At 37.1% G+C, this 27,498-nt stretch overlaps 2 protein-coding genes across 4 annotated transcripts in view; both read right to left on the reverse strand.

Moving 5' to 3' along the window:
* The window catches only part of plcg1 (phospholipase C, gamma 1), a 32,473-nt gene extending 13,271 nt beyond the window's left edge, over positions 1-19,202 (reverse strand). For both annotated transcript variants that reach the window (XM_028452899.1, XM_028452897.1), the window contains exons 1-14: positions 18,941-19,202; positions 15,603-15,890; positions 7,124-7,276; positions 6,916-7,009; positions 6,780-6,827; positions 6,227-6,311; positions 5,998-6,081; positions 4,961-4,983; positions 4,811-4,880; positions 4,619-4,720; positions 3,619-3,737; positions 1,427-1,512; positions 968-1,088; positions 663-831 (exon numbers count right to left, since the gene is read on the reverse strand). In XM_028452899.1, the coding sequence (XP_028308700.1) occupies positions 663-831; positions 968-1,088; positions 1,427-1,512; positions 3,619-3,737; positions 4,619-4,720; positions 4,811-4,880; positions 4,961-4,983; positions 5,998-6,081; positions 6,227-6,311; positions 6,780-6,827; positions 6,916-7,009; positions 7,124-7,276; positions 15,603-15,819 (1,371 nt within the window). In that variant the 5' untranslated portion in view covers positions 15,820-15,890; positions 18,941-19,202. The remainder of the gene's footprint in view (positions 1-662; positions 832-967; positions 1,089-1,426; positions 1,513-3,618; positions 3,738-4,618; positions 4,721-4,810; positions 4,881-4,960; positions 4,984-5,997; positions 6,082-6,226; positions 6,312-6,779; positions 6,828-6,915; positions 7,010-7,123; positions 7,277-15,602; positions 15,891-18,940) is intronic.
* Positions 19,203-20,692: 1,490 nt separating this feature from the next.
* The window catches only part of LOC114467603 (DNA topoisomerase 1), a 703,770-nt gene continuing 696,964 nt past the window's right edge, over positions 20,693-27,498 (reverse strand). For both annotated transcript variants that reach the window (XM_028454026.1, XM_028454025.1), the window contains 4 exons: positions 27,103-27,230; positions 26,883-26,977; positions 25,249-25,398; positions 20,693-22,010 (listed from right to left, as the gene is read on the reverse strand). In XM_028454026.1, the coding sequence (XP_028309827.1) occupies positions 21,908-22,010; positions 25,249-25,398; positions 26,883-26,977; positions 27,103-27,230 (476 nt within the window). In that variant the 3' untranslated portion in view covers positions 20,693-21,907. The remainder of the gene's footprint in view (positions 22,011-25,248; positions 25,399-26,882; positions 26,978-27,102; positions 27,231-27,498) is intronic.

Below are 27,498 nucleotides of genomic sequence, written 5' to 3' on the forward strand. Positions count from 1 at the left end.
AATTAACTAATTATTAAAATAGGTTTCATATCTACGTGACTACTTGTCAGTTTTCTTGAGGATAATTTCACCATTTTTTTTTAAATCGAGAGGTATAAAGACAGAAAAAAGACTCAGACGCCCACTCCAAAAATATGAATACCAATATGTTCATGTATTAGGATGCCTAACAAGATAACCAAGAGATGAGAAACTAATAAGATGATATATAAGAGATGCTAACAGAAAGCTAACATAACAGGAAGGTTATGTTTTATTGGTTTTTTTTTTATTTTAGGCTCGGTAATTGTGATAAATGTAATTTTAACTTTAGGAGTTGAAAATTGTAATTTACTGTCAGGGGGAAAAATAATATTTGTTAATTTATTAGTAATTAGAAAAAATGCCATTCACTGTAATCGTAATCTAACTTGGATAAATGATGAGGTAATTGTAATTGAAAAATGTAATTAACCCTGACCCTGGATGTATTTCACAAATAAATATGATCTATGCAAAATAAGAAAACGTATTTACCTTTAGCTACAGTATATATCCCATTTTATGGCTAATATCGGCTGATAACATCACATATCTTTACTATGAACCAATAAATGTGTGCAGACTCAGATTATCAAACATAAAAAAGGCTAAAATGACACAGCATCTGGGCATCAGGTCACCTTGATCAGGATTTTCCTCTTCAGCTGTGTGGGTGAAGGCAGGCCGTCAGCAGCCATGTCCACAGCCTTGGTTAAGAGCATGTCGCCGAACACTTTCTTAAAGTGTGTGGCCATATTTCTCTGCTGAACAATGCTACAGTGATCCTCGATGGACAGAATGACAGGATAGCTGTGCAAAAACCACATCAGAAAACCAACTTAAATAGAATGTCACGGGTTTGTTAATAAAACAATAAAAATTCACGTGTGTACCATCTTAAATGTTTTTTTACCAATTTAAAGAAGGAAGTAAAATGGATACTCACTCGGACGTAACAAAGGCATGCTCTTTGATGGTGGTCAACACATCACAAAACTTGATTTTTGTTGTGAGCGTGTGTCCGTGGTAGATGACGGGCATTCCATCAGGACCATCCCAGCAGTCCACTGTGAGAAAAACACATGGATACACATGTTCAAAACGCATAAATAAAGCAAAAAGGGAGGCACCCACGCATCACCTCTAAGTTTATTTGATCAGCTCTGTTGACCTTGGTTGGAGGTGAAAGGACCCTTTCATCAAACAAGTCACTTCCATTCATAGAAACCAGCTTGACAAGGTTTGTGTGTAGCATTATGTAATGGAGGTATGTAACTTTGCATACTCTGTATTAGCACACGTCTGAGTTAAAAGTAGAACAGAGACAGATGAGGAATGTGGGAAGGACAATTTTTCACAAGGTTAAAAGATTACTTATTGTGTTTGTGTGTGTGTGTGTGCTCACACTCTATGCAGCGGCAGCCCATCCTCAGGCATCGAGCGTACGCCTCCAGAGACGACTCGCTGGAAAACTGGTCTCCTGTCAGATAGCTAAAAATAAACCAGCAATGTAAATGCCTACAAACACATCTCACTCATACACATGCACTGACTGAGATAAATAATAGGCTACAATGTACATTATAATTACAATAATAACAATAACAATAACAATAATAATAATAATAATAATAATAATACATCTTTATTGAACAATGAAAGTGAAACCCTTCGTCATACAAACTTCATCAAAGCATCCTGGGAATTTTTCTAGTCACTAATGCGATTAGTATTATATGCAGAGTTAAGCTGGTTAAACACATCAACACAATCAAGCCTTTTTCGCTCGATTATCCCCCTTTCCGACCAAGGACAGCAAACACCATTTTATCTTGTGTTTTATTAGATTAGCCTATAAAATTAAGACGAGAATTGTAATTTTTAAACCTGTTCAATATTAACAACGACTCCTGACTCATGACCCCGTGATTTGTGACGTGGAACAGAATGTAGCCAATCAAGAATTGAGTTGACTGAAAAATATACAATACAGCCTTTAAAGGTTATGAAAAAAACACTTTATAATGGTTTTGCTACAATGATATACATCCCTTTAGCCTCATTCAGAGGGCGAAAGTTGAAAAAAGTTCAGTTTTTTCCCTCCCTTGTTATTCTACATTTTGTAAAAAACTAGCGAGTTGGATTTTTCTCGCGTGGTGACGTCACGTAGCGGAAACTCCTCCTCCTGACAATCCTGGCTCTTCCTATCCTATAAGAATTTAAGCTCCTCCCTCTCAAACTACCTCAAAGGTAAAACAAACACAGCGGGATAATATAGAATATACATTATACTTTATTGTCATATATGTAAAGCTACATACACGCAATGTGTTCTCTGCATTTAACCCCTCCCTGAGAAGCAGGGAGCAGTTACAATCAGTTCCATTTTTAGTAACCGTTACACTGCCTCATATCTCCTTTGATATGACCAGACGTGTTTGTGACCCAATGCGACACAGCGGTTGGACAAAACAGTGGACTATCATCTTGAAGGGACTATTCCTGTAATCAGTAGTGGTGAGGAGGAGAAGAAAGCAATGTAGCAGCTCCGGTGAGTGTTTGAAACAACTAAAACCCCTGACTAACTCTGCTGCTGCGATAAACACAACGTGAAGCAGCTTTTGTCGGACTCACAATCACAATAACCGCCTAAATAGCCATGTGATTTACTGTAATATGCAGATTTTGGCTGAAAACAATAACAAGGGTGTGTGCTTAGCAAAAAAAAAAAAAAAAATTGCTATGGTAATAAAGATGTTGTGTGGAGTCAGCGTCTATAGACACGGTCACTCATGCATATGCATGAAGGCCCCAAAACAGCACGTTTTTAGAAGAGTCAATAATCTAACTTTTCAGAGGGCTAAAACAGGCGAGTTTGGGAGAATGAACCTCCAATACTATGTTTTTGGGGTTCTTAGAACAAATGGAGATGAGTGAAAAACAGCATAATACTGGACCTTTAAGACAACACGGAAATCGGAATTTCCGAGTTTAGAATTCTGATCTCCGAGTTTGCTAGTAGCATGTCGAAATATCTCTAACATGGCTGACCGGTATAATATTAGAACTTTTTTCTCGATTTTACCGAGTAGCAGCTCTGACTTACATTGGCGTTCCAAGTCACATTTTTAAGTAGGAGGTCAGAAAATCCTGAGTTGCTTGAAACACAGCATTATATCACTTTGTTAGATCTCATCTGATCATGTAAGATTTCTGGCATGAAGGAAGATTGGTGGAAGTTGTTACGTGTGTGGTGTGCTGTAACTGTCGGATCATGTGTTTTTATCTTCATGTGTGGGGTCTGTAACAAATGAAAAACCTCTTCAGATATAGAAAATCCTTATGTGTACCCCAGTTTAGCACTCCGGCTACCTTTCACACAGTTCTTAATGGGAGGGAAAAGACATTTCCCACCCAACTACCCTCTCAGATCTCAAACTGCAGCATTATTGTTGAATAATACACTTTTATCTGTTTTATGGAGTCAGTTTAAATGACAGCTTTGGCAACATGCTTTCAGAAGTAATGCTAAAACCCATCACGACCAAGCACCCAGTAAAAAATGCCAATGGTGACCCTCATCAAGCCAATCCTTACGTGTTGTGTGAGGATGAGATCCAGTAGTGAGACAGTGGGTTATTCATGCTCTCCGGACAAACTTGGTCCAGCGAGGAATCCCAGATGGTGTTCTCCTTGGAGAACAGGTATGTGAGGAACTACAAAGGAGAAAGGAGAGCAACTCAATGTGATGAGCTCAGTGTATTGACATGTCATTCATACAATAATCTAAGAACGGGAGGAGAATCTACAGCAAGCAAAGAGGATCTAGAAGAGACAATAAACCTCATATGCAAAACATTTTTTTTTTTATGTATAAAGCATTATATTGTATATAATGGTGTACTTTATCTAAATATTTTTGATAAACAAAAATATATGAAGAACTGCTGATGTTTATGTAAATTACCGATAAATTCTGTGTACTGAAACTCAAAATATAAATTATTTACAAATGTATAGCATATTATATTTACTGTGTAAAAACCATTTTTGCGTAATATAAGAAACTGCATCAGGATCAATGTATTCTCAACACTCATCATAAGGATTTCTAACAAAAACCTTAAATATTCCACAATGTTTTTCTTAATTTTTATGAGCCATTATATGTTTAATAAATTACATTTTCAGCAAAATAATCAATTTAAGTGAACACATTTTTACTTCTTCTCACTATTAATTGTAGTATTAAGAGAAGACAAACTCAACTCAGTGAATTGTTTTGTAGTTTTCCACAATCATTGAAATTAGAAACTTTCGGGTCTTTCATAAATCTATTTTCTAAAAAGGTTTGATGATTTCAAAACTTTAAAGTGAGCACAAACATTAACCGTTACCCATTCACCAACAGTTCCTATTTGAGTGGGAGGTCTTAGCATCCTTCACCCACACTAAGACATCGGAAAGCAGTTATAAAACATGTTAAACAAGCATGTTTAAGTTTTTCCACGACTGAGCAAAAAGGTTTAAAAATAACACACAGATGCATGAGCAGAGAGAAAGAGGAAAGTGTGGGAAGCAGTGAAAGCGTTGGCACCTCGTCTTGGTGGAAAAAAGGCCGCTCCACTTCTCTCAGGGGGTCTTTTAGGTAGCTGAACATAAACTCATGAACCTTATTCTCGTCTGTGGCCCACAGTTCCTGGATATACCCAAATAAAAGTATTCAGTATTCATATCAAACTAATCTGCAATATGAGCCACATTCAAAGAAAAAAAAAAAAAGAATCACCTGTTGGGAGTCGACGAGAAAACTTTGAAAGTCTTCAAGAGAGATCCTCTGCTCTGGTCTGTCAGTGAACCTGTTAATGAAGGTAAATATGATTAATGAACCTCTGACAGGAACGCACTGTGCTTGTATGGATATCAAGGTTTGTCTCACCCTTGTAGGAACGGGATATCCAGCTGTAAAAGCAGTGACACAGAAAAAAAAAAGATAAATGTTGATGTTAGGTATTAGCTGCGATATTGTCCATCACTTCATTTCCCATTTTGTGTATTATATTTTCCCAATATATACACAGACCCCCTTCCACTCAAACTAATTTTAAGTCCCATAATATACATTTCCATGGAAATAACAGGTTAAGGCTACTTTTTTTTTTTTTTAAAGGATTTTTTTTGGCTCTAGTGGCCTTTATATGACAGTTGCTTGACAGGAAAGGGGTCAGAGAGAGCAGGGAATGACACGCAGGAAAGGGTCCCAGGCCGGGAATCGAACCTGGACCCGCTGCAGGTGAGGAGCTATGGCCTCTGTACATGGGGCGGGCGCTCTACCCACTGAGCTAACCACCGCCCCAGGTTAAGGCTACTTTGAATGTATTCCACAAATAAACATTATCAGTGCAAAATAAGAATATATTCAATGGGGCATCACATTCAAATTATTGAATGTATTCAACTTTAGTAATGGAAAAAGCAACAAATTCATCTTTAATGTGTCATCTGAAAAGACAATAATATTATTTTTTTTAATATCTGCAGAAAACCCAATACTTATGTAGAACATTATTAAATTTTAAGGCTAATATCCAAGGATAATATTGTCCATCTCTATTAAACGTTTGTTTTTAAGGGTTGTAACATATAAGTCATGTTGATAGACGCAGACATCCTGCTGGGGAGGGAGGGCACAGAGGTCATCCATTTATTTTGACCTTTGCCAGACTGCCTCCTGATATGAGTGCTAGTCTAAGAGTGGGTGTGTGTGCAGTGCGTATCCATTTGTGTGTCCTAATGGCCTTCACCAGAGGGGTTTGGTGGGTTTTATGTTGGTTCATATTGATCTTGCAGCCATTTGAGAACAAACAGATGGGGGAATGAGGTGAGGCTTGGCGGGACATCAGATGGGACAATAGGGAGTTGTGAAAGGGGGGGGGGGGGGGGGGGGGGGGGGGGGCATTAAACATGAGCACTTACATTTCTCTGGGCATCAAACATGAGGCTACGATAAAGCTGGGCGAACTGGCTGAAGGACACTTCTCCGTTCCTCAACTCAGAGTCCTGATAAAAACGGAGAGGTTGGGAGGGATCAATAAACAGCAGCAAATCATAAAACTTTAGCATCCATTTGCAGAACGGCGGACAGGAAGTAGGCAGGGAGGTGAAGTGGGAAAAGGGGGTTTGCTTGCGATAAGGAGAAGGTTACCGGAATTTTCTCTCGGAGGAACCTCATGTTGGGCACCCTGTAGTTGACCTGGCTCAGCATGCTCTTCAGATCCTTGCAGGATATCCTTAACAAACAAACACACACACACACACACACGTTTTGCTCAAAAACAAAACAGTTACACACAAGTATGATACATAAACACACTGGCATACACTCAAACATGTTTGAAGTGTGAGTTGATGAAAGCTCATTAACAGATATGACCAATGAGCTGTTGAGAGTTTTTTTTTTATTAACTTCCTTTAAAAACAAATAAGAATTTTAGTTCAAAAACAATCGTATAACTACGGGCTTCATTCCTTTGTCAGGGATGTTGGAGACAAACATCTGTGCACATCTCCTTTCATCGCAGTCTGTTTCCTGCGGCAGGAAGATATGCTCTGTGCGACTGTGAGGTTAGTTCCTTCAGTTCACTTCAGCACAACAGACTTACAAGCTATAATCTGTCTCTCAATTCTTTTTTTTTTTAACTCAACGATTCATTTTAAGAACTGGAAAGTTGCGATTGAATACCACTAAGCTGACTCACCGGTCTTCTCTGTTGCGATCAACCGCGTAAAACTGCTTTCGTAACCACCTACAAAACACACATTAAAGAAATATTCAGTCAATAATCTGTGGAAAAATATTAATCATGAATTTTAAAGGCTTGGACTGGTGTTCACCTTTCTATTTGAAGTGGTGTCGGAGACTTCAGTGTATCAGCCACGAGCCAGCTTAACCCCTTCACCCACATGGTCATCTCCTCATCAGACGTTGCTGTGGCAAAGTGTGAAATCATTTTTAAATGTAAAAAATAAGTGGGAAACAGGCAGTAAATGATAATCAAAATAAAGCTGAATAACAGATTTTGCTACTTTTCCTGGTACATACCTGACAGACTGAGCGATTTAAGGCGAAACTCAGTGCCGTACAGAATAACGAAGCAGTGCGCTTGATCGAGCCGTGCTGCAGAGTCCTCAACGTAACGCTCAAAGTCCCGAGACTTCTGACCAGGTCGGATCTCCTTGATCTCCCGAATGTCAACTAAAGAGACAGACAATAGTTAGGAGAGGGAAGCTCCTATCTATCATATTCAAAATATTGATGATGAATTCGGAAATAATTGAAAACTACATTTTTTTTTTTACCAAATTAAATCTTCCAATTGTAGACTTTTTGGATGTGTTTATTGGGCACTGAAATCTATAATTGGTGGTTGGTTCTTGGGTTGTACACTGCCATAAATCTGACAATACAATTCACAATTTGCATGTCACGATACAATATATCCTGATATTAAACATTATGACATACATCGTTATATATTGCCATATCAACAATTACAAATTTCACCTTTACAAGTATGAAATGCAATCATCTTTATCATTTTTTTTTTTAAACAAGTAAATGGCAACTACTGTAATACAAGTGGTACGTTTATCAAATTTATTTATTTATTTATCAAATAAAAGTACCCAGTACATTTTATGAAAATAAAGTGCAATCAACTTCCAAACAGAAATGCATTGTTTAACAAGTACGTGGTTCACTGACACCTAGTGATGGGGCGTTTGTGCGCTAATGCTATATGTTAGTGCAATTAAATGTGTTTTTTTTTTGGTTAAAAACACGATTTTAAAAAAATCGATTTGGACATTTTCCAGATCGATATGATAATCGCGTGGTGAAACATTGCGATATATCGCCCAATCAATTTTTTCGTACACCCTTAATTGTCACTTTTCTTTGAGTAGAGAGCATCAACAGTACATGTAGTTCAAAAAGCACTGTACCATTACATTTTATCACGTTGCTTTTGTGCAAAGGCAGAACTGAATTGGTTGTAATTATACAAGTTTTTTTTCTTCATTACAATTTTAAACATTGTGAAAGGTACAGAACATCTTGATTACATTCAGGTAAACTTTCACTAGAGAAACCAACTAAAACCAAACCACAGTATGCAAGTCTGAAAACTGGAAGCTGTAAAGCTTTGCAAAATAGTTTCAGGTGCAAGACTTTCAAGGCCTCACCAAAATTCCCAGGTCACATGTAATACCTTTGCCGATATAGATATCAGTATAATCTATAGCAGTGGTTCTCAAAACTTTTTGGCTCACGTACCCCCTTTCTCTGTCTACAATAGTTTACTGAGAATAATTTAGAGCATAATGATGGAATGAATGAGTGATAACACACATTTTAAAGAATCTCATTTAAGTAAGTGGAATAAAACAGTATTCAGTGGCTCCTGAAGAGATTTAGTTATATAGTTTTTTATTTTATTTATCATTTACAGTCATCTCCCTCTTGAAGTGGGACCAAGAGACTGACCATTGTATTTTCAGTTCATGTTCTAATAAAGATAATTTGTATCATTGATTTTATGTATAGTGTTATTTTCATTATTCGGTATATATTTCTCCTATTTAGTGTGTTTTTGTTGTCGTTTTGTGTGTTGCTGGTAATAGTAAGTATTGTTCTCTCTTGGTGTGTGTGTTTTTGGTGTCACTTTGTGTATTTTGTTGTAGTTTGTCTGTTCTTTTTATTATTCCGTATATTCTTGTCTTATTTTGTGTGTTTTTGTTGTCATGTGCCAGTTGCTGGTAATATTTAGTACGATTATAATTTTTACCTAAACATAGGCATTATAAAACAACAAATCTTTAATGCTTTCATTCGTTAATTGTCCTCTCTCTCTCAAGTACCCCCTGTAGTGCACCGTGTGCCCCGAGGGGAACACGCACCCCCATTTGAGAAACACTGATCTATAGCAGTGATTCTCAACTGGTGGGTGGGGACCCAAAAGTGGGTCGCGAACCTGTATTGGGTGGGTCGCGGACAGCTGGTCAAAAATAAATAAAAAGGATTTGTCTTTTAATTTGAAAGAAACTTTTCTTTTGACAGGCATGCTGTGAAATGCATGTTGCACAGGAAAATATATAGATTTATGTTTGAAAAAAGATTATATACACGTGTGCTTTCAACAGCTACTTTTGAAAAACTAAATTTGGTTGGTTGAATTCTAAAATTTAATGACTGGGTCCCAGGGTGAGACCAGTTGAGAACCCCTGATTTATAGCATATACATTTCAGTTCAATGCAATTTCTTTTTGATAAGTTCTCTGGTAATTTATGGTTCTGAGAATATTAGGTAGCTTGACAACAAGTTCCCATTAGTGTAACATTAGCAGCAGTTCAAGACCACGAGCACCAACTCTCCTGACACACACACACGCACACACAAAGCTCCAGCTCCTCTTCCTGCCACTGAACACGCATCCTGTGTCGCCTACACACCACATCTGTGCTCATTTATAGGTGAGCCTGTGCACAGCATTTTTTCACACATTGGCAAAAACTTTAACTAGCTCCAAAGGACTCATTACATAAGCCCCCTCCCCTCCCCCCGCCTTATGCACAACTCCATTACGCCGCCTCATGTTTTAGGCTTTCTACCTGTTTCTAAGGTCTGCGATTAGCTGATCTGTTCAACAGCACTGAGTAGAAATGTTTAAAGCCCACCTGAGATGCAGAAAGATCAAGGAGACAGAGGTCTGTGTAACCTAATCCTGCAAAGCGCTGGCACACATCTACCATCTTACTTTAGCAGTTTAACCAAGCAATAAAGCGTTAGAGAAATCCCAACATAAAATTACAGCCAAAAACTGAAAATAACTCACATTTAATACATAAAACTCCTTCATAAACTGTAAAGTATTTGGTAATAAACTGAACAACATTATCTACTTTATGAGTTTTGTATTCTCAACTGCATTTAAGTGTCTTTAACAGTCAGCTCAACTTAATGCAGAGTATCTTATTTAGAATAGAATAAAGTTTATTGCCATATGTACATGTTAAAAAAAGTAAGATTGAATTTTTTTTTTATTATACAAAATTAAGGCAAATGCACATTTAATATGTTCATTAATAACATTGATGCAGATTGGCGCCTGCATTTTACCTTTTGAGATGACTGTTTATTGCCCAAAGATGATCAATGATCATGAATTTAATGTCAAAGCTGTTCATTAGTGTCTCATTTAACATTCAAGCCATTTACAAACGTTAAAATAAAATGGTGCAAATCGACTCAAACTCTATCAAGACAATGTAACATGCTTGACATTTAAAAACAACAAAAAGACATTTATTTTTAGATTATGCTCAATGAAAATCCAAAATTGGTCAATACTGCGCATGTTGTGCCACAAACCTTAAGCGTCTGAAGTTAAGGTGGGATTTTTCCTTCTAAAAAGAACTGAAACTTAACAAATCAGGTGATCAAACGTTGCAGTCTGTGGCTAACCATGATAATTATTCAGGGACACCACATTTTGCTTTAATAAGCCACAAATGTAACGATTTGCCCCATACGTAAATTCCCCAATGCGGGATGAATAAAGACTCTCTATAAGTGTGTGCAGGTTAAACAGCAGTTGAACTCTTTAAAAAGATCATTCAAAACAAACATTTTAAAAAGGTCCTACACTGTGCATTAATCATTAGCTAAAGCTGATTTCATCTCTACAGGAGTATCACATGACAGCTGTGAGCTTGTGTGTATGAAAGCCTTCATGACAGAGAAGATAATACAGTGCTAGGTCTAAAAAAACAAAGTAAGCCTACTGTCTTTTGTGTGTGTAATCATGTGAGCTGTTTTAGTTACATCCGGAGCACAGTGCAGCTGTGCACCAAGTATCCCGCCACCTGAGAGACAGACGACTAAAATGACTGACTGAGGGTCTGCGTGCCACCAGCTGGACATGTTGTTTGTTGTAGGTGAACCCGAGTCTGAATGCCAGCTTCCTGCTGCATGAATGACAACAAATTCCTCATGTTGAAACGAAAGACAGCTGGACGACCCCCCCCCCTCGGTAGCTCACACTTTAAAGACTTGCTTGAAATTCCTATCCCAATTATAATATAAGTTGGTCCAAATGTAATAAGTCCAGATCTGATCCAGATGAAACTCATTGGTGCAATTGAGGCACCAACCCAGCATAACTGATTTAGATTTCATAAAGATCAGGGGATTATTAACCAAGATGTGAATTTCTGAAATTTCATGATCGATAGTAATAGTTTGACTTTTGAAACTGATCCAGAATCACAACTGTATATTGATCTGGATCTCCGCCAAGATTTAATGGAATCTTCCATAGTGTAAAGTCTATCTTTGGTTAAAATGTTTGTTAAATTCCATCAAGTACTTCTGACTAGAGCTGGGCGATATATCGAGATATATATATATATATATATTTTTTTTTTTTTGTAGCTTATTTTGTTTTAAAATACTCATTTTAGGAGTAGCTGCTTTCACTACTTATCAGAACAGCATGAAAAGCACAGTTTAATGGATTTCCGAGTGCGTCCTAACCCAGACTTTTCCCTTAAACAAGCCACACTACTGAACTCACTCACACGTGCTGTCCCTTAGAGGAGAAGAAGGCTAAAGTGGCACATAATGTGCAGCTGTTTGTTAATAAATGTGCCTATGGCATTTGGATCTTCATATTGAACCCAGAATGTTATTCTGCTCAGACTTCATTTGAAATAAAATTAACAAGATTTATATCGTATATCACTATTTTGAGAAAAAAAATATCAAGTTATAAGTTTTGGTCCATATCGCCCAGCCCTACTTTTAACGTAATCCTGCTAACAGATAAAAACCAATAAATAAATGCCAGTGAAAATACAATTCCTTGGCAGAGCTAATAATGGGTGAAAGGAATACCATATGAAAGCAAGCGGACAACAGCAGTGTGATGAAAGCAAGGCTACAGTCCGGTGGTTTTCCAGTAACACTATTGTGGGGTGTTACTGGTCACCGGTGGTTAGCATCTATTCAAAGTAATCAAAAGAAGAAAAGTGGTAAACCAGCGACAGGGTCATCAGTGGCTCAGACTGTACTCTGGAAGTGAACGCTGTCTTCTGTGGTCCAACAGTTGAACGGCTTCAGCTCCCAAGATGGTCACATCTACAGACCGTGGAGAAGCCGCTTCTCAGTCACCGTCAGAGAAAGGCTTATTTATTGAAAGTAAATCCCTAGTTTGTACATGGGCTGTCAGCACTTGTCATTTGGAATTGCTATTTTATTGTACACGCATTTTATTAACTTCTGTTTTTTCATATCATAAAATACACCATACACAGGAATGTGTATGAATTTGGTTTTGCTTCAAAGTAAAATAAAATGGTTTAAAATTTAAAAACTAGCCATCTTTCTTAATCCCTTGATGTTCTTTAAAGTTTAGGAATAACACTCAACACTGGAAACACTTTAATGTCCCAGGCCATCAAAACCGAACTATGACCAAAAAACCAAGGTACGTATTGAACCGTGGGTTGACTGTTTTGTTGCATCCCCATCACATATGCAACCTTTTTTTTAGCTTGTGGTCACATTGGTGTGAGTGCATTCATCCTCCCTCTAACACAGGGACTGTGTTTTAGACATTGTGGTTGAAAGTCGCCCTCTTTTACGGGCTTTGTTTTTGAAGAAAAAGTGTTGTCGCTGAAGGGTCTGAATTGAGTCAGACACTTCAGTCAATGTTAGGAGGTAGGTGGACACAGGAGGGTGTGTGTGCACCTTTCCTCCACTGTGCACCTGTGATTAGACTTTAAACAGCAGCAGATTCGGCGACAGCAACGGAACACGGAAATTGCCCTGCGGCTCGTTACAGAGACTTCATACATGGTTCTGGTGTGTCCTGCTGTAACAGCCTCATCTACAACATTCAGACACCCATCCTCTTGTAGTCAATTCAGCGCGCAGATCGGGGTGTAAATTAAATGGCTTTAAAGCTCACAATAATGTCTTTTTTGCTTTTTTTTATGGCATAGACCGGGGGTTTGGCGTGTGCATGGCCTGGTACTGATCTGAGACTAGTAGTGGAGAACTCCAAAACTAACTTCAGGGGTTTATTTTGTCTTCTAAATCATTTGTATGAATAAAATAGACACAAATATAATAGAAGGGGGAAAATATTGTTTTTAGGCCGGTTGATCGATCAGTGCCAATTTCGTTGATTGATTGGCGATCGGCTGAACCTTGCATATGAAACCGATCTTTTCCGCCGATCTGTTCCACCTCCGCAAAGGTCTTAAAGTGGGTCATAAAGTCAGCCACTGTCCTCTTCTGCTGTGATAAGACTGACAGGCACGCCCACTAGCTCGATAACAACAACAGCACTATTAGCTTAGCATGTTGGCAGTTTTACACAAAAAAGAGCAAAGGACCGCACTTTGTAATTCCTGTAACGCAAGAATAAGCCTTGGTGGAGCTGCAAACAAAACACTGCCTCATTCACCATTTAAGAAACCAACACACCGCTCAGTGTGCAGCATTTGAAGCTCGTAATCAAGCTAATGCTAAAGCTACAGCTAGCAGTAAACAGAGCCAGTGGTATGCTGAGAGCGCTTGTTTGTGAAAAGAGTAAAGCTACAAGGAAAATGATGGAGTTCATGGCTTTGGATTTAAATAAAAACCTTCCACTAATGTATAAGTGACTGTAATAAGTGTGAGAACAACTAACCTGTGCCATATTCATTCTGTCATTACCTTTTGACTTATAAAAATGTTTTATTATTTTTATTTATCTTTATTATTTCTGTAGAATGTTTGACTTTTAGCTTTTGTCCTGTAAGTTATTTTTAGATTCATATATTTACATTTAAATATCCACAAAACAATTTTTTTATTTTTGCTTTACAAGGAAACTTAAAACTCAGGACCCTTTATTGGTCGTTTAATATGTTTTGTTAGTTTGTCCTGTAGATTATTATTTCATCACCTACGCCAAACCCTGTTATTAACTTTATTTGTAAAACCAAAATACTGCTGTGCAATTTATTTTAGTCAAATAGCTCCAAACAGAATTGCAGTGTAACCTGTTGAACATGTTTATTTAGTTTTTTAAATGTGAAAAATGAAAGACTAAAACAATTTGTAATTTAATATTTTGGACAGTAATGTTCTAAACTTTTAATATATATTTGAGATAACTACCTCGTGTGCAGTTAAAACAACACGTTTGTATTGTTGAATGATTTACAATAAAATAAGATTGGAACATTCAAGATGTATGACGTCAGTTATGAAAACAAAATCGGCATCGGCCGACCAGGCTTCAAAAAAAAAAAAAATAATAATAATAAATTAAAAAAAATCGGTGATTAGTCAGAAAACTGCAATCGGTGCACCCCCAGTTTTTACAGTTCTTTGGTCATAGATTGTAATATAATCAACTCTTAAATTTATTATAAAGAGTGCTTTTAGAATTACAATAGATTTGTTTTTAAAAGTTCAAAATGCGGAGAAATATTCAAGTTTTATTAGTTTTAAACGTGGAAATGAGTTAATGTATCAGGCGGAAAAAGTAATCTATCCCCATCAGCCAACAATGTAATCAGTGGGAAAGTTAGTGTAGAGCCCTAAACAGTAGTGTGGATGAGTTGGTATCCATGCAGGATGGTGACCAGGTGTGTCACGTTCGTTCCTTCTAGTTCACATGAATGAAACAGTGCATGACACACTAATAGGCTACATGGCAATACACTTTATTCATTGTCCAATAGTTCATGAATGGTTTGAGAAACCCAACCAGTCAGAGGTTTTTACACGTCACCTAAACTGCTCAGATCTCAGTCCAGCGGAACATCTGTGAAATGTGCAGGACAGATGAAAATTTGATTTTTTTTTGATGGTTTTACATTTTCTTGTTCAAACCACAGGCCTTGAAATTTGAACTAATTTAAATATCGTTTCCTGTATTCTCTGTATTGCTAAATAAATAACACTGTCTATATTAGGTAGGACAGCAAGGTAAGAAGTTCCAGGTAAAAGATATATATTTGGCTTCATGAAGCTTAATAATTTAAGTTAAAAAAAAATTCAATTCATCTTTAGAGTTTAAAGAAAAAAATATTAGGTATTAATTTGATATTAACACATGTATGTAAACTATGAATTAGGTTTAATGCTGTTCATACATTTTTTCATCTGTCCTTTTGAACAGACCAGAAAAAAGACTATGAAATTATCATTAGATTGGGCCTTTGTTTCCATTTTTCCAATCTGTTTCAAAATCTTGTTTTAAACTCTTTATTAATCATATTTTGGTTGTTCAGAAGTGATGTTTTCCTCCTTTCTAAGTGATTTTTTGGACCTTTTGGACCTTTCTCCAGCTGTTCTGTCATCACATGAGCTGTGGCTGTTTCTTCTGCTGTCAAATATTTGAGCAACTGAAAACACTCACGACCCTGAACATCTTTAAACCAACCAGTTTTGTGCCATCCCTGGTTCAAAACAGAGCTCAGCACATCTGTGTGGATGTGTTATTAATGCTTGCACGCTACTCACTCTCTCCCTCTATTTTATCCGTGCCACGGGTCCAGATAACAGTCCTGGTCTCCAGCTTCACCAGAAAAGTCCTCCTCTCGGGTCGCTGGGATTTCTTTGAATAAAAGAGCGTGAGGACCGTGCCCAGCTCCAGGTCTCGGTACAGGTTGTTCATCTCCGCGTCGTTGTCCATCCACGGCACAGGTCCGTTGGAAAAGAAGCCAGAGGTCCCAGCCATGTTAACTTCCTCTGATTGTTATCCGTTTCCTCTCAGAACAATCTGCTCGGTCCAGGCCTACATTGGGATACCTACAGGGGGAGGAGAAGGAGGGAAAGTCCATGAAAAAACAAACTCCAGAGGACTTGTAGTGTGTCACTGTATTGTACACATCGTGTAGCAGAGACTGAGCCTGTCAGAAGACACATGGTAGGCTATTCCTTGCCCAGGTGAAAGTAATGGATTAAAAGTACACACGTTACTGTAATTGACTTACTTTCTTCGGTTCAGGTTGAGGTTTCTACCTATTACTGTATGTTCATGTAAAGCACGATGAATTGCCCTGTGTATGAAATGCACTATACAATTATATAAATACATTTGCCTTTCCTTGCTTATGGCACATTTGGCATGGCACTGTTTTAAAGTTCATCAATGTAGCTATACTTAGAGCCAGATAATTTTTATATTTTGAATTGAATTCATTGGTGTTATTTTATTCTTAAAAAGAATCGTACATTTTGACAAACCTTTTATTTCATACAGATGCCGTTGTGGGGGGGGAAAAAAGTTAAAATTGTCCAAGATTTGGTCTCTTCCCTTTTAAGTTTATACATAAGATGTTTACTGTATGCAAGGGAACCGTGGCAAGATTTATTACCAACAAAAAGACAGTCATCAACAACCTCCACCAGATTGGTTCGCATTATAACTCAGTCACAACCTTTTACTAAATCTAACTTAGATGTATACATAAGAAAATATTATCACATCAGAAAATAAAATTACTAACTATCTTAAAAGTTTTCTAAGAAAAGCTGTCCACTTTGCACAAGAGCAATAACTCCGGAAGAAATAATTGTGCACTTCTCATTTTCGAACTCCATCAAGGTATTGATACCCTGAAGCAACACATCGAATTTGGTTATCCCATCTAAAACAGTTTCTGAGAAAAGCTGTCCCCCATAACTCGGACGGATGCACGGAGCTCAACCCTATATCCCCCCGTTCCACATTTGTGGCAGGGGATAAAAATATACATGGGGGGTGAAAGTAACTTGTAACTTTTACTATGAATACAATTTAATTGAGCTACTTTTTACTTGTACTTTTATGTATTTTTTGTATGACTTACTTGTACTTGAGTACAATTAATCAAGTAATGGTACTTCTACTTGAGTAGGAAATATCAGATTCCTTCCGCGATTCCGTTAACATGAATTTTATAGGGCCCCAATATAATATAATATATATATCGGAGATTTTAGATGCAGTCCGATAAAATCCGATATTCGTTTTTCTGACTGATTTCAAAATTATATCCAATATCAATATTGGATCGGGACACCCCTTCAGCTTTTTGCTCGTTCATAAAAAAAAAAACTTCTCATGCATAATTAGATGTAACTCTTTCAGACGAAACATTTGAGCAGTGATTTAGTAGTTTTTTGAATTGTGGAAGGAAACAGAAGGCTGTACACTATCATGCGTTTGTTATTTGTGGCACAGTGCAAAGTTAGCACAGAGTATCTTTGACCCTCTCCCACTGGCCAGCCAGAATTTGTCTTAATATTTGACTGATTAAACACAGCCACTGATGAGAAGTAGAAACTTAGGGGGTGCAACGTGCATGTATTACTCTATTGTACAGCAGGAAGCCTAGTTGTGTAAGAAGGAAACAAACAAATGGCCCCTTTACAAAGTTTTACCTTCTTGTTTTCAATGAAAAAAAAAAAAAACATGAGCAGCAAACTTAAATAAGTTAAAACAAAAATACATTAAAAATGACCATGTTTTGAATAATCATATCATATGTGTTATAATTCTAAAGAATGTACGAAGGATGATGACGTGGTGAAACAAGGTCTCAAACATAAATTCAAGCAGCACAAAAGATCCAGTTTTTCAAAAATCGTAGATGGTGGTTTGATGAACAGAGTTTGTACACCACTGGAATGTGGTTGAAAAAGCCACGTTCTAAGATATTCACAAAAACACTATCATTATAATTGTGTTTCTTTCTTCATCTTTTTTGAAAAAAAAAAAAAGAAACTCACAAAGAAAATAAGTCAAACCCTTAAACCTTTGATAATATGCAATTTTTTTTTACTGTGTGGAAATTTTGTCACACTGTGCTTTTTGCATTATATACTGCTACTTTTGAATCAGCAGTAGTAATTATTATGACAAAATGACAACAGTGGCAGAAGTGCACGAGTTTGTTGTTTACAGTTAGATTTAGCGTTTTTTTTTTTTTTTGGTGCATCCATGTTTATCGTTTCAGGAACCTTATTTATTTTTTCTATTTACGTTGTATTCTGGAAACCAAGTTTGCCTTTTCTTATTTATCAGTGGCTTTACTGTCCTTTATGTTGACAATGTTACTAATTATTAAAATGTTCCTTAATGTGATTTAGGTAGTGTTAGGCTTCGAGTCATAATTTGGGTTTTATAAGAACTTGTGTTCATGTACAGTATATCAATGTTCTTATTTCATATATCGGCAAATACCTGCTTTTTTTTTTTTATCGGTATCGAGAAGAGGACAAACATCTTTGTGAATTCTACTTCAGCTTGATCTTTTAGCACTTCTATGTGTACAGTATAAGCTGAATAAAAACACTAAAGTGTTTGGTTAACAAAACAGTATAGATATTTACAATATGAATGCTGTCATCCCTGTAGTTTGAAGATTTGGAGAGTCATCCTAAAGACCAACTTGGACCCTCTGGCGTGACAGGATAGGTCCACAAACCGTAAGTTTGATATCTAAATAGAATCTAAACTTTGCCTGTAACACTATATAATAGTGGGCTCCAGCAGTGAGACTGTATGAGACAGCCCAGGCCCGCCGTGCACTGCTGTGTGTGTTTACCCAGTGCCTGGTGATTTCCTGAGGGGACTCAGAAGGTGTCCAAAGGGACCAGGGGGAGTGAATCACGGTCTAACTAGAACCGTGTGCCTGTGTTCACGGTGAGCATGCATGTGTGGATGGGCCAAAGCAGGACACACTGAGGCCGGGTTTACCGGTGGACATGGTTCAGGTACCACCACCACCACCCGTCCTGCTGCCCCCGCCTCACCGGGCCGTGTCGTAGAAAATGTGGAGGAAAACAAGAGGAGCTGCGGGTGAAATACCTACCACCGCAATCTCGGCCCGACGGCACATCTCCAGCGGCCCGTCTCCTTAGTCCTTGGTCAGTCTCCTGTGTTCCCCCGGTCCGTGGATTCCTCCCCGTGATTTAAATCATCGTCAGGCCCACGACAGGCGCTGCGGTGCCGAACACCCCGGTTTGCTCTTCTCCCCTCCGGGTGTCCATAGAGAAATAGAGGCACACACACAACGAGGAGGACCACGGTTAGACTACGCAAGTTAGTCAGCGCTCGGACCCTGAGAAACTGCTACCCCTCCCCCCCTCAGCCAGCTCTCAGCTTCCGCTGCTGCCTTTCACAATAAGAGCAAGTAATAGTAAAGGTAACAGAACCATAGAAGTATTTCATATTTATTTTTATTTTTTAAGTATCAAGTTGCCATAACCACTTTGAAACAAATGTGCTTTTCTGTTAACAGAATGATTTGTAGGGTTGTGTAAACTTAAATACAAAAAATAAACTTCTATCTATCTATATGTCTGTCCATCCATTCCAGAAAAAAAGGTAGTATACTATTTCTCTTTGTCAAATCATTTCATGGCAGGATTCATTGCTCAGAATGGCTGGATTTGGCCCACATACCAAGCTTTTGACATGACTGATCAATTAAAAATTAAAAAATAAAATAAAACAAATAGAAACTGTCCACTTGTCTTTGGTCAAATTATTTCCATAAATGTTGATTCATTGTGGATAGAATATGTATAAGTGAAATCAGGACACGATGCTCAATCACAATATTTTAGAGTTTTTCTCCATTGCTTTTGGCTCATAACTCACTTACGAAATCTCATATCTCTCCCAAAACAGTTCACTCATTTGTCAAAAACTAAATTTTATTGTTATATAAATAGTCAAAGCCCCTAAAATGTATTGTCCCTTTGGTATTCTGTAAGCACTGCAAGTTCAAATGTTTTTTCACTATGGCAGATGACCATTGAAATATCCTCCATGGTTTTTTAAATGTGTACATGTTCAAAACACTTTACAGACAGTTATATTCTAAATTTACACTGAAAGTGATGCCCAAGTACTATGTTGCTTTTATTTTGGAGGTGTGTGTCACTGGAATCGTGGTGCCGCCCTCTGACTTTATGGTTAACTTTAAAGACCACCTCCTTCTGATGGAGGCCTTTGGTGGGATTTTAAAGGCACAGACCACCTCTATTCCACTGCCCTGTTGTGATGTAACACACAGGGCTGTTATTGATTTAGGAGTTTTTTTTTTTTTTTTTTTTTTTAATTGAGAGGAGTTGTAGTTTATTTATAAAAAAACAAAACAAAAAAAAACAAACAATAAAAAACACGATTTAGCTTTGACTTTTATTGTGATTTCCTATCTGACAATCTGTCTTTTTAATGTTAAAATAAGAAGATTTTTAAATTACCGTAAGACTGCAAACAGAACATGGAAACCATTAATATAATAATAATTAAAACAAAAAAAGAGACATGAATTAATGCAAGTTAGTTAACATCATAATCAATCATTCTAATTATGTCTTCATTTACCTCAGACAATTTGTATTATTTTTCTTGTTTGGCTGCGATTGTTTCTATTATCGTTGTTGCTCAAGTGATTATTATTTATTATTGCTGTTTTTCTCACCACTGTTGCGATTGTGACAATTTTCTTTCTTCTGTTTTTTAATCATCTTTTGAATATCATTGATAATATTGCTGTATTTGTCCATCCTTATCTAAAAAAAAAATAAATAAATACAAGCCACAGACACAAAAGGGCAAGGTGGAAGTTTTATTCTGAAAACTACAAAGCTCCAAATAATAAGCATTCAACCCACGCGGGATCACCTGTGATAATTATTCAGATAGCAAGAGTAATAAATAACATATATTCCAAATACATAATCACGCTCTGCAGTGTGTGACAGCAATACAACAGCAGCAAATCAAAATGAAAACCCTTAATTGATCTTTTCGGGCCAACATCTCTTTTTCACTGGAAGGCCGTGTGTCTCATATTGTGGCACCCAAATAGTACGCTGACTCGTCAGAATAAAAGACACCTAACTGTAGAACATGTGCAGCTATGAGCTTTTTTTTTCCACACTGTGCACGTTATAAAAAACACTCCAGTTTAGTCACTGGAAAATTACAAACGTATGTACATCCCTGAACTAAAGAGTCAAGCCAAACTAAATAAGACAGAAGATGACAATCTATGTGCTAATATTTGTGTAAGTATACAGCTCGGGTTTCTTAATTCTTCAATCTGTAAGCGTTCTACCTAACGTTCATACAAATCTGTGATGGTCAGATCTCTTCTATGTGATTTTTCCATCTCCTTTAAAAACATGAATTTATTATTCTAAGAGAATGAAACGATTCTCAATAAAGCCGATATCTTACAAATGTCAGTACATGTTGTTCGACAAACATAACACAAAATGCATTCATAGCTATTGAATTATGAGCAGAAAGGCGCATTGTACAGGGCTGTAAAAGCAATTGACCTCTTGTTGATTTCTTGATTTAGCTTTTTTTTTTTTTTTTTTGGTCACACTTAATATTTAAGAACAGCGCACAAAGATGATTCCCATTCAACTATGGCAAGATGAAGATCCTGACATAGCTGATTTACATGTACATGTTAGTTGACTGCAGTGGTTTTTGTTTGATCGTAAAATACGGCTGATGATTTAGAAACTTGTCAGTGTGCAAAAAAAAAAAAAAAAAAAAAGAAGAAGCTAAACTGTGCATACAGACAACAATAATCAGTTTCATGAGAAGCAAGATTGTAGTTTGTTCGAACGGTCCACAAGTTGTTTTTCTATACACAACAAAGCATGGGTATAATGTATATACAGTACAACACGCACAGCATGGTTATTGATAACCTGTGATCACAGCTTCTAAACAGTCCTTCTTTGCTGCCCTGCATTAACCACACAGTGGCGTCGTTTGACATCAAAGGCATCAAAGGTGTCTTCAGACTTTAAAACACGTAGTCTTTTTCAGCCATGTCGATGGCCCACGCAAACTTCTCTCTCTGGGTTTTGTTGTAGATCTTCTCGATGGGAATGGCATACTTCTTACACCTGTAGACCAGAGAGGATGGATCAGTCAAAGGCAAAAGTGATAATATTCACAGAGTGAATGGGTGTGTTGGTACAATGTACTCTGTGTTGGACTGGTGACCTTATCATGTGATTGTTTACTAACAGAGCAGCTGATTTTAGATTAATGGGACCACTTTAAGGACAGCAATAAGCCTGGGACGCTAGGGATGTAACGATTCACTCAACTCCCGATACGATTCGATTCACGATACTGGATTCACGATACGATTATCTCACGGTTTATTTTACAAAATGGTACTGTAAACAAATGATGACTGAATAATATTCCTTTTTTTATTGGGAAAAAATACTGTACTATTTTCCTTTTATTTTTCATTGTCAAAACAATCCTTTGATAAACTATTCAAAACAATGCAATTTAACTAAAAATAAATCTTGAATAAAATAAATAAAGGAATAATACATATGAAGAAGAAGCCTATTCATATAAATTCTGGGTCTATAGTAAACAATGCAAAACTGCATAATAGTTCTTTTTCTTTTGAAAAGTGCAACTAAAAATGTTTTTTGTGCCTTAACAATTGGACTTTAAAAAAAAAAACAGTCTGTATTGTATTTACGGCAGATATTTGTTTGGACCAGCAGAGGGCGCTGGTAACCCAGTGGTCGGTTGGCATGCAAATATTCATGCAGTGAAGAAGAGATCCTATGCTAGCAGACAGAGCTAATAGAAAAACGTGACTTTTACAGATATTCACGTAATATTGGAGATATTCTTTCGGTGCGAAAGGGGTAAGGAATCATTTATGAACATGTTTAAGAGTAGAAGGCAGCCAGAAAGAAAGTAGTAGCAGATTCCGCCCGCCGCCATTTTGGACATTTCAGCAATCACTCATAAATATGAGTGACACACTATTTCTTTTCAAAAAGAAAATGTCACAATATATTTTAGAAAGTTATGTAAAGCAGTAGGAATATGTTTGTAAGGGTATAAAGTGCACTTTGTTAAATGTAATTTAAAACATTTTTGTAATATTTGAAAAAGGCAACTCAAATGTATGGTGAATGCTTGCATTTATTTTGTGTGTATTATCTGAGAAAGTAACTGGAATGTAATGATTTATATTGGGCATATAAGCATTTTTGCTGTTATATATATTTTTAAATTGTGATTTGTGTTTGAAGATTTTTGTTAGACTGAAACAAAGAAGCTGACACTGAAATCACGTCATAATTACTCCTACGTACTGTATTTTGCTTCCTCTTTCTGTAAAGGAAAAATACATTTCCAATCTGATGTTTTACCATTTAATTACGTGTCATTCAGTTCTTTGGACATTTGGAGATTATTCCTAAGAAGAGCTGGAACATCACAGTGGACAGATTTCAATGTTGCACTTACCAGGAAACGAGAAAATGCTCATTAGCTCATTTGGATGTCATCAGCTGTCTGTACTACTGATCCACACGCTTTCCAGCTGAACAATGGACACACTTTAAAACGGGGAAGTTGCCACCACGAGAACTAATAAATGGCTTTAACCTCATTAAACCAGTTGGAGTTATGTGAATGGAGCACGTCCTTGAGTAATCACAAGGTCAAAGTTTAACAAACATGTCAACCTCCACAAGCGTGCGTTTAAAGTGGAGGTATGAAAGCAGATTAGGGCTCATTTTGATGGAGAAAATACATTTGGGCATATCGCAAATTAAGTCAAAATGTCGAGAATAAAGTCAAAAAGACGAGATTAAAGTTGAAATTTCGATAATAAATTGAAAATACATTATTGTGATAAAAGTCGAAGGCTTGCTATTTAAGTCAAATCTACGGAAGCACACTAGGGTCAATTCACCGAATACAACAGCAGTCTCCATCAAAACTGGCCCTAATCTGTTTCCATACACCTCCTACAGACGGGACTGACACATGTCCTTAGAGAGATTACAAAGCCTTGTTTATGAGCTAAAAGAAAAATCTCTTTGTTATTAATCCTAGCTTTGAAGCATAATTTAACACCTGCATCAATACACAGCATTTTGTAGATGGATACGATCAGATGTTTGTTGTCATCTGATGTCATCGACTTTTATTACGATATTGTATTTTGAGTTCATTTTGGAAATTTTGACTTTAATCTCATATTTTTTACTTTAATCTCGACATTATATTTCATCTTGATTTCCACAAAATGATTTTCTCCGTCAAAATTGGCCCTAATCCTCTTCCGTATTGAGGTAATATTTTCACCAGTGTTTATTTATTTGGTTGTTTGTCTGTTAGCAGGATTATGTAAAAAGGACTTAACGGATTTTGACAACATTTTAACCAAAGATAAACTTTACGTTATGGAAAAATCCATTAGATTTTGGAAGGGATCCAAGTCAATATACTGAACATTGATCAGTTTCAAAAATTAGAAAAACGCCCATCTAACGTCATCAGCGAAATTTCACAAATTCATATTCCTGTTTGTAATTTACTGATCTTAATGAATTTTGACTCTAACTAATTTGACATTAATTATTGAATATGTTCACAGAGATTTGAGTTTTATTCTGGATAAAGATTGAAAGTGTGTTTGCCTTGTTTTTCTTCTTTTTCTAACACACAGAAATAAAGATAACCAATAATCCATGAGTGGCATTTACTGCATGGAGCAGATTCTATTATTACTCACTGCTGCTGCTCTATTAATGTGTTAAGCCAAAAAATGTACCCGCCTCACAGTCTGGATAGTCTTTATCTCTGTCGTTCATATTAACAAAATGCTCCAGTCTACATCAGGTTCCCATGCACCACCCAGTGAGCTGAGGTCCTCGTAACTTACGCCCTACAACCAGAGAGAACATGGTGCATTCCAGTATCCATTGTGCCTGAGGAGGAGGCTCTCCATAAATAGCTGTGGGGCATCGGTTAGGCAGGAGGACAGAGCCCTGCTCCACTCCTCCAGTCACTCAGCCCTCACTCACTTCCCACATGGAGGAAGGGGCACTGTTTGGGGACGGCCTCTAGATTTCAGAAACAAACCCCATTGTTCCTGACCCTCACACACTTTTCTTCCTCTTATTTTCCTTCTTCAGTCATTGAATTTTTTTTTTGCTTGAGCTGCTCCTTTTCCTACAATGCAAGAATGTTTCCTGCCTTTCTGTCACCAGGGTAGACCACAACTCCATGCTAACACCCAACCACGGACAGTCTCCTCACTTTAGCTTTTTGCTATTCAGATAAACCGTGTCGGCTCTAGGACTTCCATACCATGCAACTGAGATGCGAGGATCCAGGTAGTTGAGCTTGGAGGTGCCCAAAGCGATCTGCTTGTTTTCCTCTCTGTCAGTGGCTTGAACCTGGAGCTTCATCAGCTGCTCTTCTATCCTCTGCACCGCTTTACGCTTCACTTCTACGGTCCTGAGAAAGACACAGGCACAAAAACAGAGTGAGAGGAATTCTATATACAAACAGAAAAAAAAGCTATCGTACATCAGGGCCGGTTGTAGGCAGGCATAAATGAGGGGGCAGTCAGAAATATTAAGGAGGCATCATATGTACACGCTTCCTCCAGCGCTTTGTTTCCCCTGTGCCTATAGTAACAGTGTTTTCTTCATCGAATTACATTGTTAGCTATGTGACTAACCCCAACCTAGAGAAGTGGATTACACTTTAGTCAGACCTCTACCATCATACCTCAATCAACCAAAGTTGACCAAAGCGCTGTACACAATAAAAATACAATTTAAAAACGGCATAATATGCAATTAAAATCAGACCATTATCACATTTACATTAAGTTTCACAGAACTATGTGTCAAACGCCCTTCTAAACAGGTGAGTCTTTAGTTTTGCCTTGAACAGGAGCAGGTCTTTGATGGCACGTAACTCAAGTGGCAACAACTTCCAGAGTTCTGGACCTGCCATCACAAAATCTACCACTGAGATAGTGTTACAATGTAACGTTTTTTCCGTATCATGTCTTTTATTTCTTAACCCAGCTGCAAAAGCTGCTGTCCCTCTGCTGTGAGGGGGATTTTCATTTGAGGGGGCAAGACATTTATTTGAGGGGGCACTGCCCCTTCTTTCCCCTGCGTAAAGCCCGCCTCGCCGTACATAGAAATTGACTTAAGCTTACCCAGCAATCTTTACACTGTGAGTTACACAAACCGCTTGCACACTGATGGCAACAGAGATGCCGAGCTCTCAGGCTCTAAACTTCTATTATATACATATATATATGGTAAAACGCAGTGAATAATATTAATAACATAAATGAAAACACATGGTATCTTTGGTATAGTTATAACAATGTATAGAAATGTGGTTCTATGTACAATATAGGTGAAGTCTCCCCCCTTTATTAATATTATTACACAATTATTATTGTGTTCACATTTTATTATAATTATAACTTGTATATGGGTAGTATATAACATTACTGTATGTATATACAGTATATAGATGGTACTGTATGTGTGTATGTATTTATGTAGGTATAGGTGTATATATGTATGGGTGCATATATATGGGTATGTATATATAAGTAGCTCATAGATAAACTGGTTATACTGGTTATAAGAGGGGTAAGATTAAAAAAGTCAGACTTCTTCCTTTTTTGAACGTGTAAATGTTTTACTAAAATCTTCTTACTTTGTGTTTTTGACTTGTTTTGTGACATTCCTTTTTATTTTACATGTTCAAATAAATAATTCAACTCAAAAATCCAATCAAAAAGACTTTTACGCAGACAGGATTAGCTGGACATCAAAGACAAACCACCTAACCCACTGAGCCATGATCAACCAAAGAATTTTAGGCGATAGAATTGAAGACAAAAAAACAAAACAAAACAATCAGAAAATAAAATAGGCTATGTGGTTAAATAGTCCTGCCGTTCTTACTTTTTGCTCTTGTCATCATGGGAAGCTTTGTGATCGGCCTTAGCAGCCTTCAGCTGCTTCCTGGCTGTGGACAACTGAATCTGCTTCTCATCGATCTGAAATAAGGAATAAACACACACACACACAAAAAAAACATGTAGTAAATATATATCCTGCAGTTTTTTTAATGTTAGGGTTTGCTTTTTAAACTATATACTGTACATTTGCTGCAGGGTTTTACCTTGGTCTGCAGGTTTTGCATGGATTTCTCAAATGTTTTGGGTGGAGCTCTCTGATGGTTACACAGGATGGCTACGGCCCGGTTGGCTCGATTGTACGACAAGATTTTGGCTGGAATGCTGTCATCAGCTTCAGACAACAATAACCCAAACCATGTTAGCGATGCAGGTACAAATGAAAATGAAAGCATTTCCATTCATATTAGATAAGAGTTTCAAAAAACAGTATTTCGTTTTCTTTCGGAGTATGAAATAAATGCATCTAGTAGGAATATTTTTGTTGTCCGTGAGTTGGTTTTCTATGTAAAATATGTCATAGTAAGACATAATCTCAATGATATGAAGCTTCTTTTAATTGATATATAAAAACAATGGCATCACAGTAGTCAGTTTCTTAT

Source organism: Gouania willdenowi, chromosome 7, assembly GCF_900634775.1.
Source record: "Gouania willdenowi chromosome 7, fGouWil2.1, whole genome shotgun sequence".
Classification (NCBI taxonomy): Eukaryota; Metazoa; Chordata; class Actinopteri; order Blenniiformes; family Gobiesocidae; genus Gouania; species Gouania willdenowi.